Source organism: Eublepharis macularius, chromosome 3, assembly GCF_028583425.1.
Source record: "Eublepharis macularius isolate TG4126 chromosome 3, MPM_Emac_v1.0, whole genome shotgun sequence".
Classification (NCBI taxonomy): domain Eukaryota; kingdom Metazoa; phylum Chordata; class Lepidosauria; order Squamata; family Eublepharidae; genus Eublepharis; species Eublepharis macularius.
Genome location: NC_072792.1, coordinates 103,100,626 through 103,115,115, shown reverse-complemented (window position 1 = coordinate 103,115,115; position 14,490 = coordinate 103,100,626). Strand labels below are relative to the sequence as shown.

The window sequence follows — 14,490 nt, the reverse complement described above, 5'->3', positions numbered from 1 at the left end:
TCAGAAAATACAGATTCATAAATAACAAAAGCTGAGACCTCTGAAGTGCATGATCTCAGCAGGCTTACATGAAACTGCTGTCTTTCAGAAAGGATTTTTGCATTTATACTTTTTTGTGCCTTCCTTCGGAGTTGCCAAGCTGTGGTTGTGTCTTCTTGGATAAGGTCCAACTGGAACTCTGCTGGATACTCAGGGACTCTCCTTCCTGACACAAACCATTATGCTGCTTCATATTACAAATAAATAAAACTGTAAATTTAAAAAGCCAAGCAAAAACATGTGTGGAGAGTACTTTTTAGCAAACAAGGACTTGCTAAGTATCTCCATTGTTTCTCTGTTGATGGAAAATTCATTATTCTCCTTCACATGCATTGTCAGTAGTGGGCAGAATCAGGCATTTTCTGAGCCCAATGAATGGCAGTGGGTTGGCCTGCTTCTATATTTGCTGAAAGCTTTTTCTTTTTTGCTGCTACAGCCTTTAAAACACTTGTGCTTCTAGAATTTGTCAGCTTTCCTTGTTAAACTTACATCATGCACATTTTCCTGGCTGATGTAAGCAAATCTGTATGGTTCATTATCCACCAGTAATTAGCCATATTTACAAGAATTCTGTACATAGAATTCCCACACTGAAAGCACACACTGTGTAGTTATGAGTGCTTAAATCAGGTATAAGTAATTTGGTCATAAATTTTGTATGTTGTAACATTATACACCTGAAGGAGATATAATGCATCATTAAAGATTAATTAAATTCTCTAAACCAATATTTTTTCTAACACACTGCAGTTTTAAATCTTTAGTTCTGCATAATCACTTGTCAGAATACTAGCTAAATGGCAGACTGAAATGCAACAAGTTAGAAGCTATTCCATGTAGCAAGTCATTCATGTAACATTGCTCACCACATAGCTCTGGGGGCTTCCTCTGCCCCATTCCTAAAGGGCAAGGTCTGGTGTGGTGGTAAGATTTGTGTGGTGTATTGCCTTTCATAAATAACTTTCTACCCATGCAGTTGCACGGGGACATCAAGGGAACATTAAGGAGTTTTTTGTACATATGAATTCCCAAATTTTTAGCAACATCAATAGAGTTAGCACCTGTGTCACATGAATCAGCGAGATTCAGTTCCTCACACTAGGCTGTGATGGCAACAGATAGGACGGAGGATTGGATGGCAACAGATGCGTCATGTTCCTGATAATGCCCTAAGGCTCAAGTTATGTATGTTGAGGGAAGGGTGGGGAAGGATCCACCAAGTGCTGATTCTTTACTTGTAAGCATTGTGCAAGCTCTGTGCGTCTTTTGCTGTTTTACACAACGGTTCTTGCTTTCTTTCAATAAACGAATGAAAGATAAAAAAAACGGTTTCCAAAATTAATGGTATTTATTATTTCTAATATCATATTATATTGCATAAATACTCTATTGTTGTTATATGTCTTTTAAAAAAGTGATAACTTAGAAGATCACATTAGACAAGAAATATAAAAATAAATACGTTCAATATACTCATTTATTACCAATTACAACCCTTCACAGAAGGAAGAGAATATAAATACTTATAAAGTATGTATCATCTATAGTTATATTTACTATATTATATATATATATATATATAATTATATATATATGAAGAGCCATATTCTCAGAGTTTATGGACTGGCACAAACTTTTAAATACACATGTATTGGATATTGCTGTGGATGGACCTGCTATCCCTCAGCTTAGTCTTCCCTGTTTTACAAGTTATTTGAGCAGAGTCAAAACCCTGCACACCATGTATTACTTCTTGTTCATGATGGAATTATATCTGTTTGCAGCAAATCACATGTAATTGTGTTACTGTTGGCCTGTAAAAGGTAGGCTGTTATCTTAAAGAGGTCAGACCATCACCTTAACGTAAATGGCAGCATGATAGGACTACATTTCCACCAAGAAACTCTATTACAATTTACTCAAACAACAAATATATATTCCCAAGTTAAAATTAACTTTGCTTTTTAAGTACTCTGGAGCAAAGGGAGTGTGAACTGCAGACACAAAAAGGAAAATAGTATGCATCATTGGAACTATTACATTTATAGATCTGCAGGCTCACTGCAAGGGAGGAAATCACCTCAATAAAATCAAAGAGACTTTAAAAGTGCACTACATTCTAATCATCATATTTAACAAATAGCCACTTTTATACTTGCCTATTTACAGGTGGAGAATATGGCTTTCTGTTTATATAAAATTATTCTCTAAAATAATAGCAGCCATGAACAATATAGTTGAAGGGTTTTTTTTTCAAATACTCAGGGTGTTTTTTGCTTTTTTTTGAGGTAGGCAAGACCTGACCAATAATTACGCTTAGAGAAAAATGGTCATCTTCATTCCCAATGCTGACTAAGGGAAAATATTTGTATCAGTACCGCAACACAACTCCAGAACTAAAAAAAAAAAAGACAAACTCACTGAAACATTGTAATGTTTGTTTAAACTTGCTTTGGCCACTGCCTATGTTTTGTTTAACTAGTAACAGACTTGGAAAGAGGAAATTGTAATGCCTTGGGGCTTTATCGGCTAAAGATGAAATAGCTAGTGACATTAGGTCTGCTGTTTTATCAGGTTTTCAGTTGACAGAATCCCTCCCAGCCTAGCCAATATTATTTGCATTGCCCCATCTCAGTAAATTCTCCATTGTGAATTTTGCCATGAAAATTAAACAATTACTACCTTTCACCCTCCTTTTCAGTGCTTTGTTCCGAAACTTACACCATTAGCTTTCTCAACTTGTTATGGTTTAGCTGCAATTTGTAACATTGCAAAAGTCTATTAAATGTTTAGGTTTCTTTAAAAGGTCACAGCTTTCATGTGACAATGTGATGCCATCAAACGAAACACATTTTAATGATCTCTTCTTGAAACCTTTTCCACATGTTTTAGAACACGGCGACCAGTCTCCTAGCTGCCACCGTGGACATGGAGTGTCTGCACATGGCCGGACATCACTTGGCTTTAGTTCTCTTGCACAGTCTTCTGACGGCTGTCCATTGAGGTCTCTACATTCTACAGATCTCCTCTGCCAACCAGTTCCACATGACTTTGAACATTCTCTCCATTCTTCAATAACCCATTCAGATAAAATTGTTTCCTTGATTGCATTGAAAGATTCAGTCTTTTTACTAGGAATCTTCTCTGACCCAGACTGTATTGGTTTCTTCACAAAGTATGTATACTTTATTTTAGGGTGTGGCAATTCACCTACAGTAAGGACTTGTATAGTTAAAGGCTCCTTCAGTGGACTGAAGCTGCGGATTCTTTCCAAAGAGGCTGATGAACCACTGTACCTCAAAACATTGCCTTTATGAGTAATGTCTTGTTCTAATGTTGACAGTGTATAGTCACCGTTGAGAATATAAGTGCCATCAGCAGCTTTAATAGCTAGGAAGCTGCCATCTTGTCTTGGACCCCTGTTATTCCGTTGTTTAACATCTATGTTTGTTGCACCAGCAGGAATCACAAGAACATCATGGTAACCACGGCTAAAGGGGGGGGGGGGGTGGAGAGGAAAGCCAGAAGGTGAGTATCCCATATTTCCTTATTGTTTCAAGAATTATGTCAACTACAAGAGTTTAAATGGCTTGGATGATTTTTAGCTCAAAGACTGTAGGTTCCTTTAATAATTAAAGTCAGCTTTTATTAACTGCTGAACTGTTAATACCAGGTCTACGATTCTAATGAAAAAGATAGTTACATACCTGGAACTAGAAAGCATGCCAGACACTTTCTTGCATGTAGATCCATTGCCTCCACAAACACCACATTTATCAAACTTCTTACTGGAGCCAATGATGCGATCACATCCAGCTTTTACACACTGCCCTTGGACACAGACTGAAGTTGTATCTGGACTACATAATGTTCCATCTATCACCTTTTTAAATTAAAAAAATCCACAAAAGTCATAATTAGAAGGCATATATCTGTTACTAAGAATGCTGAGTGAGCATGATCTAGAAAGAGAAGCACTTTTAAGTTACAATGATCTCAGATTTAAGAGTATGCTGAACTGCCTCATAAAAACAACAACAGAACTTAAGCTTTGTGTCCACTTTTAGTAAAATATACAGCCGCAACCATCCGGTGGGGGCCAGCTGTGCACTACTACATGTATCTCTGTATATACTGATATCTACACATTATATTTTGTAATGACAACAGACTCTAATCTTCAAGCACTTGGGTCCGCAAAAGCGTAACTAACTGCTTTAAAGCATCAGGCAATTAGCATATAGCTAAATAATAGTATTTGTGAAAACAGTCTATTCCTTACTTTACATGCGATAAAACTTTTTGTGCGAAGTTCTTCAACAGAACAAAAGAGATCACTGTCATTTTTGGACAGCTTTTATCCCTCAATGAAACAGGAAAGGCAAGAGAGAAATATTTAAATAAATAAATACTTAATAATTGGGCATTACCAGGACCCAGACATTGTGACCAAAGAACACCTAGCTCTTATAAAATAAAGAAAATCAGACACTTTAATTTGATTTAAAGTGGGGAGGGTCATATGTAGAAGTAGAATGACTACATATATAATTCTTGTTTGCACTGATTGGACTACAGGATAAAATGGAGAACAGCAGAACAATGTAAGTGGCTTTGGACCTCATTAGGAAAAAGACAGAAACAGTGAGGAAAATTAAGAACAAAAATAATAAGAAAACAAAAAGAAATAAATGAAATAAATAGTCATTTGAATAAGTGTTGATTTTCATATGAGATCTCCAGGAGTGGTAATATTCAGAGCCACAAAGATCTTTATATAAGCATGCGCACACCTACCTTTGGCTGAAGAACGAAGAAATAGCCAGTGCCTTTTGCAAGACAGACAAGCTTGCATCTGTCTTTGGGAGAAACACCAGCAAACTTGGGTGTCCATTCCACTGCAGGACCACTTCCAAAATGAGATCTGGAAATATCATTGTGAGTTTCACACTGTTCCTCCCTGAATGTTTTGCCTGCACACAGGAAAATACAATTATTGTTTACTAGAAGCCAATTTTTGTTTTACTACATTCCATTTTAAACATTAATTGCAACTTACCATTGCTGTCTGGACAGTCTTCAGTGTTACAAGATCTGTACTGCACCCGTTTCCCTTCACAGTATTTCCCCCCATTCTTTGGAACTGGGTTGTCGCATTCTCTCACAGAATACTGTACTCCTCCGCCACATGTCCTTGAACACTCTCCCCATGGTCCCCAGGGTCCCCAGCCTCCATGGACAGGACTCTACATTTTGAAAAACCAAGACAAATATTTAGGAAAATCATAATTTTACAAGAGGAAAATGGGTTAATTATAAATATTTAGATTTACAGACATTAAATATGACTCGACAGAATATTCCACATTTTCTGCGTCACCGTCCTCAGCTATTACACTACATACAACTATTGTTCTATACAATTATTATGCATACAGCAAAATTATATAGTGAATGACAAAAAATACTTACATCATACTTCTTGTCTGTCTTGTTTACACACTTGCCATTAACACACCACTTCCCCTCTGCACAGCTGGTACCATCTGCCCAAGGAAAATGTTTGGTTTGGCATACGAGCAGCCCTCCCGAGGTGCCAGTACACCATAATGTTGTACACATGCTGGCGGCATCAGGACAATGTTTAGATTCCTCTCCAAATGTGAACTGACATTGCCTATTGGCATCATACACTGTTCCAGGGAGGTCAGAAGGCAGCTGTATGGGCTTGTGAGGTTTGTCCAGCAAACATTCACCTGGAAAAGGATACAGGGAAACTGTGGTAAGAAATTAGATTTCAATTCCTTTAAACAAGTACGTAACCCCAGAACAAATTGTTTCTGAGTGCAGGGTCCTGTCAAGTAGATGCATGCTGCGAGTTCCTGGGTAAAACTACAGGAGCACAGGGGGCAATTTGAATCATGGCTGCTGCACACAAGGAGAGGAGGCTTACGAACGCCCCACACCCGCACCACTTTCCCAACTTGAAACAGCCATTTCAGTTTTTTAAAAAATGGTTTGGGGGAGGGAGGGAGGAGATTCAAGCCCCTCTTCTCATACACAGTGGCCCAGATCTGAATTTTATCCAGGAACACCTTCAACAGGTCTGCTAGAAAAGACATGAGGGAGAACAATGTATTGTGTAGGTAGTATTGTATGGAGCAGCAGACGAAAGAGGAGATTGGTTTTGAGACACTGCTGTTCCAATGCCTGCTCACCTACAAACTTAATTAGTAGCATGTACAAGTTCTCTTGCAACCTCAGGTCTATTGACTAAAATGACTACAGCAATGACCAGCCTCAGAACTAACTGTGATAGAATGCTAAAAACTTGGCTTATTAGAAGTGCTAGTAAAAGAACTGAAAACAGATAAATGTTTCAGGCTGGAAGAACCACACTGAAATCAGTGAAGCTGACATCTGGGTCTCATCCTATGCATGTTTACTATCATGGCTATATCATGGCTATATCAAAACTTAATTATCAGCTTTGAAGCACAGAATAAGGTTTACTGTATGAATATAAGAGGATCCAAGAAAAGGTCTATCTAGTCTACCATTCTGTTATCTTCCAAAGGCTTTCAGGGAGATACCACAGTAGTGACATGAATGTATCAGTTTTATTCTGTGCTTTGTTATCTGCAACTTTCATTCAGGGGTAAACTACACCTGCATATAGGAAACTCCATTTATCTATCAAGGCTAACTATAATTTGATACAAATGTAGGCCAATAATATACCCAGATAATATTCTCCCTTTATTATGTGAACTACTTATCCATGTGCTGAGCACAAACAACTGGAAAAAAATGTTTACAATTATTGAGCCATTCAGATAGGTGCTGATGGTATGGTATTTCCAAGGGGATGAATACCACAGCAGAAGATCGCAGCTCTGCAAGACCCACATGAACAGACCCAGCTGCCACAGCCAAGTCATTCAAACGAACATTCTCGCAGCCATGCAAAGGCTGCCTATGAATAAGCAGTTCTCATGCAGCCGGAAGAACAGTTGAAGGACATATCACAGCAACTTCATGCAGAATTCCTCATCATGATGGGCTGTGCAGAGTTAATTTTAGTAAGGTGGAAAACAAAGAGTTAAATGTTTACCAAAATGAACACAAAGTACACCTTACCGTGACCATTGTCCAAAAATGTCGTAATCATGTAAGCACTGCATGGAGACCAAGGCTCGCTTCGATCCAAATTGGAAAGCATCGATGCCATCATGTGGTAATCCCTGCTTATGCCATTAATACTGGCACACTGTTTTGCATCATCATGGGGCATATTAAATACATGGCCTTTAAAAACAAAGGTAGGAAGATGCTGTATACTTCTACTCAACCATTTATTGCACTCATTCTTATGCATTTCTACTAATGTAGGTATTGCTGGAGCAATACAGTCATATTTTGGGATAGTACTTTGACGTACATATTATACCCAGTCCTGAGCACTGAAAGACCAAAAAAACAAATTTTATGATGGGGCTAGGACAGCCTGATAGCAGCTAGGGTTGCCAACTGCCCAGAGGGGGGGGGCAACGTTCCTTGCTTTATCTCCTATTTAAAGATTTTTGCCCCTCCAGCCCAAATGCACTTTGCACTTCCAGCATTTATTCAGCATCAGTTTTCACACAAGCCAAACTGAGATGAGCAAGAATCCCAAGGAGCACTCATTGCTTAGAAGACTGTACCTCCTAACTAAGACTACACCCTTCTGTGGGTACACTGTTTCAATACCAATGGGATTTACTTTGGATTAGCTATGCAATACAGAGCATACTTACTTGAGAAGTCTCATGGAAATCAATAGAATCATTTACTGAGTCAATCTGCATAGTCTTAGGATGCAAGTATGTTTAGGATTTAGCTGAAAATTGCATAGAGAAAGCCTAATTTTGTGGGGTGCTCATTGCATTCATATACTTAATTCTCACTGAAGTAGCTAACCTGTGCCTGGGCCATACAACTTTTGATGGCAAATAATCCCTTCTCATAAAAGTAAATGGCAAATAACCTCTTCTCATAAAAGTAAAGTAGGACAATTTTTGCCACACCTTTCCTGCATCTGCTATTTTTCTACGTGCAAGGATTTTGTTTAATGTTTTCAGTTATGTGAGTCTTTAATTCATACAGCAGAAAAGAGCAAGAGTCCAGTAGCACCTATAAGACTAATCAGATTTGTGGTAGGGTATGAGCTTCCGTGATCCACAGCTCACTTCTTTGATACTTCTTCAGTATCCGAAGAAGTGAGCTGTGGCTCACGAAAGCTCATACCTTACCACATTTTTTGTTAGTCTTACAGGTGCTACTAGACTCTTGCTCTTTTCTATTGCTACAGACAGACTAACACCATCTTGATTTATCCAAATTCATAAACACCCTCAAGAAAAATTGGGCTACTGTGACTGGGAAAATCCATGTTTATTTAAATATGTATTTACTTATTTATAAACCAATATATGCAAGAAATGTTTTCAAAATGAATAGGCTCGCCACTGATGTCCTTTGAATCTCACCTAGCTCATGAGTGGTTGTAAAGGCAGCTTGCAAGCCATCGTCTTCTATGACAGAGCAACTACGGTTTGGATCGCAAACTGTTCCCACATCAGCCATCCCAAGTGTATCACATGTCTTGGCACCACACAGATCCTAAAGGGGCGGCAGGGAAAAAAAGTCATTTTCATTATGTCAGATTTTAACCTTGGCAGGAAGAATACTTTGGCAGTATACCTTTCCTCATGGAAAAAGCATTAATGCTCAGTCTTTGAACAAATATAAAGATAATTCTCTCTGAAAGAGCTTGCACAAAGGAATAATTTCTCTTTCATATGCTAATTCTTACAGTCAGACGGCTAATATGTATATAAATATAGTAATAGAAGGTCTGTACAAATTCTTTTCATAGGAGCTATTTTAGTGCCACTTACTTCAATCTAAAGATTCTCATTAATTTTCCTCACCTGCAGTTGACTTTACAGATATGCAGCAAGGGAGATCCACATGAAACTTCTTAAGAAGCTCAGTGTAGATTAAGCTGCCTCTTGACCATGAACCAAATAAGACTCACAGATCACTATCAGCAGTAAGTCTGGTGAAATACTTTCCACATAATGACAACTACAAAAAGTGACCTAACAAAACAGCTGCGTCACATTAACATCCCTCTCAAAATCTGAATCATAGCAAGAATTTCTTCAAAGCCACAGAAAATGATTATTTTAAAAGAGTTGTAAACAAAGTTACGAGTGCATTCTGTGGAATCTGCAGAATGCAGACCTTGCTCATTCTTTTCTCTTACCTGTCTGGTGAAAAGAATGGCAGTGTCATAGTGCTCAGCATGCCGGTCACTGGGAGGATTGTGCTGCTTTTGCCAATTGCAGAAATTTCTTAAGGTGAGGGCAGCATTTGAGGATACATCAGGTCCTTTCTGCTCATCATAGATGACCATTATTTTCACCACCACCAGGCTGATAGAGTTCCGGATGCTAGGATGCTTGTATAAATTGGCTGCCACAGACATTAGTGTAAGGAGATAGTGCTTCAGGCCACTGCCATGAAACTCTGCCATAGACTGATCCGCTACCAGTAAGGTTTCCACATAGCGAGGGCTTGACACAAATCTTTTTTTCCTTGTATTTCCATGTCCTGTATTAAAAAAAGACTAACATTCAGTCCAGAATGTCTTTATTTTAACAGTTTTGAGCATTACCAAGCATACTATATTGCCAACAGCTTTTAAACTATTAATAAAGAAAAGACATCTTTATTAGTAAAAGAGCCTCAAATGGGAGCTCAAAGCAATGGGTTTTTTTGCTGTTTTGTCTTCTGCAACATACTCTCACTCGTGAAGTTTGCAACCCACAGATTGCTTATTCTGAATATTTCCACTGAGGGCCTGGATCCACGTATGTTACATAGGTCTGCAATAACCCAGAGCTTATTATTGTATACAAGGAGTGGGTTTTCCTTACTGTTCCTAGAACTGATACATCTTCATGATTATGAAAGCCTATTTGCCTGATGTGGAATCAGAATTCCTTTCCTCTGTAGGAGTTGTTCCTTGGACACAGAAGGTTCATCTTCTGGACAACGTCAGCGGACAGAACTCTGCCCAACCCTTATCCAGCACTGTAGAAAACCAAGGAATCATCTTCCCTGTCTTGGTCTCTCCTTCTCAAACACCTGGAGAAATACTGATCTCCTCAATGTCATCATCGTATAAAAAGGAGTTAACCTTCCTACAGCAAGGAGTTAGGATGTTAGGGATAGAAGAGTTCCGTTCTCCTTGATATAATCAGAGCACCAACCTTCCAACCTGGAAGAAAAAGGTTATTTTACAGTCTTAGGGGGAGCAAGTTTTCCTAACTGAAAACAGTTTTTATTTACAATTTTCATTTTTTTCTCCATTTGAACTGCTGGGTATTTTTTTTACAAAACTGCATTTAGAAAAGGTTATTCATTGAATTGTGAATGTAGACATCACAAATTTACCATGGGATTACAGTTATGGGACTCAGAAGGCTGCTTATATCTGAGAAAGTTTGCAGTAATGAAGCTACATACATTATGTCATGCTGGAACTGGCTATTAAAAACTTTGATTAAGATTACTGAACTCCACGTGGAAGGCAAGAGTGCAGGAACCAGAACTGGTGCCAAGCAGCTGGTTGCCTCTGTGACCCAGTTGTTCCTGTGACCTCATGGCACCACCTTCTTTTCCTCAGATAGTGTGCCCCTGTCTTACTCCTCCTGCCTTTCCCCCCACCTTCTCCTTTGCTGTATGAGTCATATTAACCAACCTTCATTCACAAGCCCTTCTTGGATTAGAACTTTCTTCTCTTTCACTACACCATGTCCAGGGCATGACTCTGGATTTTCTATTCTAGGATGATCATACTGCACACTAATTGCCAGGAGCTGGGATATTTTTCTGTTTTGTTTTTTTTTTTAGGGGTAAATATTTACATATACAGTGAACAGGAGTCGCTATTGACATTTGCTAATGTTAAATTAGTGGAAATGATCTAGACACAAACCCATGCAAATTAGTGGAGGCAGTGGCAGTTATTCATATGTTTCAATCCATTATTTTAAAATAATGGCTACTTATACAAACATTTATTTTTGGATCTAGTTTCAAGTTTCAGAAAACCTAGGAGTTAGACTGCAACCCTAAGCAGTTGCACCTTTCTACTTTAGTGAACAGGCTTAGAAAAGAGGCAGGAAACACTGTTTCATTCACTGGTATAGCTAAAGTGTACCTAGGCCATCATTCAGACTTTAAGACCAGGAATGTAGACACATTTTGTAGTTAGTAAACAACACTGAAGTAAAAAAAAATTCTGAACAAACATGCAAAAGTTAGCTTTCTATAGACATTTAGCAGGACTTACAATGCCCCATTAAACCCTACATGAATAGGTCTAGTAAACGTATTTAGTATTAGACAGTTGGCTTATGATTTCATGGAACATGCATTTCAACAGAATTCGATACAGGTAGGTTTAGTGAAATTACCTCGAGGTAACCACAGGATTAGGTACATGGCCTGTCCCACTCTGATCAATGGAACCTTCCAAGTAAGCATGCATAGATTGCAATCCCAGTCTTATGTCTGAGGCTTTAACCTTATTTGAACTTTATAAAGAAAGCAAATCACACTACATTTAAGACACCAGCTGAGTAATTCTAACTATGTTTACTCAGATGCATGTTCCACTGAGTTTAATGGAACCAAATCCCTGGTGTGTAGAACTGTAGCACAACTGTCACTAAAACTGCACTTCTGTCTTTATCTGAACACTCTACTACATTAAGGCTGAAATCCTATGCATATTTACCTGAGAGCAAAACCCTATTAAATTCAGTATGATTTACAAGCATGCATAGGATCAAACTACACACTCCATTAATTTCATTGGAAGTGACTTTCACTTAAGGTTCTCTCCTCAACCTCTTACCTTCCACAGTGTTCTCATATACTTGGATTATTCTGATATAAGCTATTTGAGGATTGTGTTTTTAGGGTCTCATCACTTGTCATTAGGGTTACCAGGTCCAGGCTGGAAATTTGAGGGTGTGTGTGTGCAGCCTGGAGATGGTGGGGTTTGGGGAGGGGAGGGGCCTTGGAGAGTCCACCCTCCAAACCAGCCTTTTTCTCCAGGGAAACTGATCTCCATCACCTGGAGAGCAGTTGTAATTCCGGGAGATCTCCAGTCACCACTTAGAGGCTGACAACCCTACTTGCCATGGTAATTCACTGGACATCCTTATAGGGATTTTGCGTGCATGTACATGTGCGGGTGGGGGTATATTTTCCTTACTACATGGACTTCAAACCACTTATTGTAGTGTAAGTGGTGGGAGACACCTGTGGCTGCAGTACATAGTCTCAGAGGAGCATTACAGGATCCACAGGACTAGTCTGGAGTTCCTCCTTCATGTACTGGTGCTTTAACTACCCACTTGGCCTCCTGTTGAGTGGATGGCATAAGATTGCATCAGGATTCTTAAAAAATCTTTTCTGAGATTCAGAGGCTACAAATTACACAACAATTACTCCAAGACAGTTGCAAATAGTCCATTAAGACTTCCCCATTATAGGCAGTGTTAATTGCAATATAAAACTTTTGGAGGAGGAGGGAAGATAGTGTCCATTGCAACCAGCACCACTTACTTCCAAATAAATGTGCTTGCAGAAACTAAAAAGCACTTTTGGAAACTATTATCCAAACCACTGCTGTTTGTCAAACACTAGTTTCTGGCTTTGATTTATTTTTAGGGAAATGCCAGGTTGTACACTGGGTGCAACAAAAATTAGCTTCCGTTCCCGCTGTTGTGCATGTCTTTGGGAGGATGGCAACTTTTGGAGCGGCCAATTGCAAGAAACCAAACTGAACTTTCCCACCACCTCGGGCCTATTTGTTAAAGCGTTCAGTCGGGGCGCATGCGTGCCACGCAGCACCCCGCTGACGTTTTGAGGCTGAGCTCCTAGCTAGCCAAGCAAGGGCAGCGAAGGGAAGCCAAGGCGTGCGGGAGGCTGCCAGGATCGGGGTTCGGTACCTGCGCGCGACACGGGTGGTGGCTGCTGAACGTCTCCGAACGGGGGGAAGCTGTTGTCCGCCACCCCGCACTTAGTGCCACCGCCCTGGCGGAGAGTCCTCTGCAGCCGGCGCCGCAAGACGTGAACCTGGACCGTGGTTTCTCCTTGCGGCAGAGAAACGTTGGCCGGCTGGATGAGGTACTCTGTCCCGCGCAGATAGAAAGCGCCGCGGAGCCCTCCGCAGAGGTTGAGGGCAGCAGCAGAGACCGGATCCCGGTTGACCGTGCCGGCGTAGAAGCAAGCGGACAAGTCGGCGTCTCCGAGCTGCTGGGTCGCCTCTGCCTCCTCCCCTGTTTGGGGGCGGCTGCCCACGTACTGCAGCGTCAAGTCCGGCGCCAGAAAGCCGCTGTCCGGTTGCAGCTCCAAAGTGAAACGCTGGCCGAAGGCGTCGAGGCGGTAGAGCCGCTCCTCTGCCGGCTGCTGCCCGGGCGAGTCCAGCCTGACGGGCACCACCAGTTCTTCCTCCAGCAGCGGGCTGCCCCGAGCGGCCAGGCAGAGGAGCAGGGCACTCAGCGCCAGCCGTGCTGCCGCCCGTTTCATGCTGCGGTCTCTCGTCAGGAATACCCCGAGCGGCTGGCTCGCTGCTTGCAGAAGCCCTCCGGGAAGGGACGCTACTGAAGAGCTCGGCTCCTTACGCGCCCCGAAGTCGCTTGCAGAGGCGAAGCCCCAGCCACCCGGCTCCCGAGAGGAAAGCGCCTCGGCTGTTCCGCCTGAATGCGAGAGCCGGCGCAGCCCGTGCTTCCTTTTATTGGAGCCGCGCGGGGAGTGGAGCCCCGCCGCCCCCCTTCTGGTAGGCGGGGACCCCCCGGACAAGCTTTGAGCTTGATGCGTGCGTAACTCGTGGCGGCTCCAGCTGCCGTATGCCTGCCTCCAGCCTTACGAGCTGCCACACCCTCCATCGGAGGGGAGGGGAAGGGAGGGGAGACGAGCCCGGGCAGAGAAGCAGATACCTGTTCGAGGGCTCTGCGCACAACGCGCGTGGAGCTGGAGCTGTTGCTTCAACCTGAGCGCGCCAGGAAAAGCACCCGAGTCGCGCTCCAGTTCTCCCCCTTCTTGCCCCCTTTCCAGCAACTCAGGTTTTCCACATAGGTGCTGCTGAGGTTGCTCAGAGCTCCAAGGAAAAAGTACCGAGAGGAGGAGACAGAGGGCAAAGGTTTCCTTGGATCGTGTTCACCCGAGCGGATCCTCCCCCCCCCCCGCGCCCCGTTCCAAGCCATCTTAGAAGTCAAAGCTTTGACAGGGTTTAGAAAAGAAGACCGGGAGAGTGCAAGAGCCTTTACGCGGGAAGCACCCTTCTCGTCGCTTAGTGGGCTAAATAAACAGGGCCAAGTTTCCAGA

At 41.5% G+C, this 14,490-nt stretch overlaps 1 protein-coding gene across 1 annotated transcript; it reads right to left on the bottom strand.

Annotated features, from left to right (window-relative positions):
• Positions 1 to 1,368: 1,368 nt before the first annotated feature.
• On the bottom strand, positions 1,369 to 14,004 carry ADAMTS1 (ADAM metallopeptidase with thrombospondin type 1 motif 1). The gene is made up of 9 exons (XM_054974124.1): positions 13,113 to 14,004; positions 9,350 to 9,696; positions 8,568 to 8,700; positions 7,180 to 7,347; positions 5,512 to 5,795; positions 5,099 to 5,285; positions 4,837 to 5,012; positions 3,747 to 3,922; positions 1,369 to 3,530 (listed from the first exon to the last, which is right to left on the bottom strand). Exons 1-9 carry the CDS (start codon positions 13,690 to 13,692, stop codon positions 2,789 to 2,791), a joined length of 2,793 nt encoding a protein of 930 aa, XP_054830099.1. The 5' UTR covers positions 13,693 to 14,004; the 3' UTR covers positions 1,369 to 2,788.
• Positions 14,005 to 14,490: the final 486 nt, after the last annotated feature.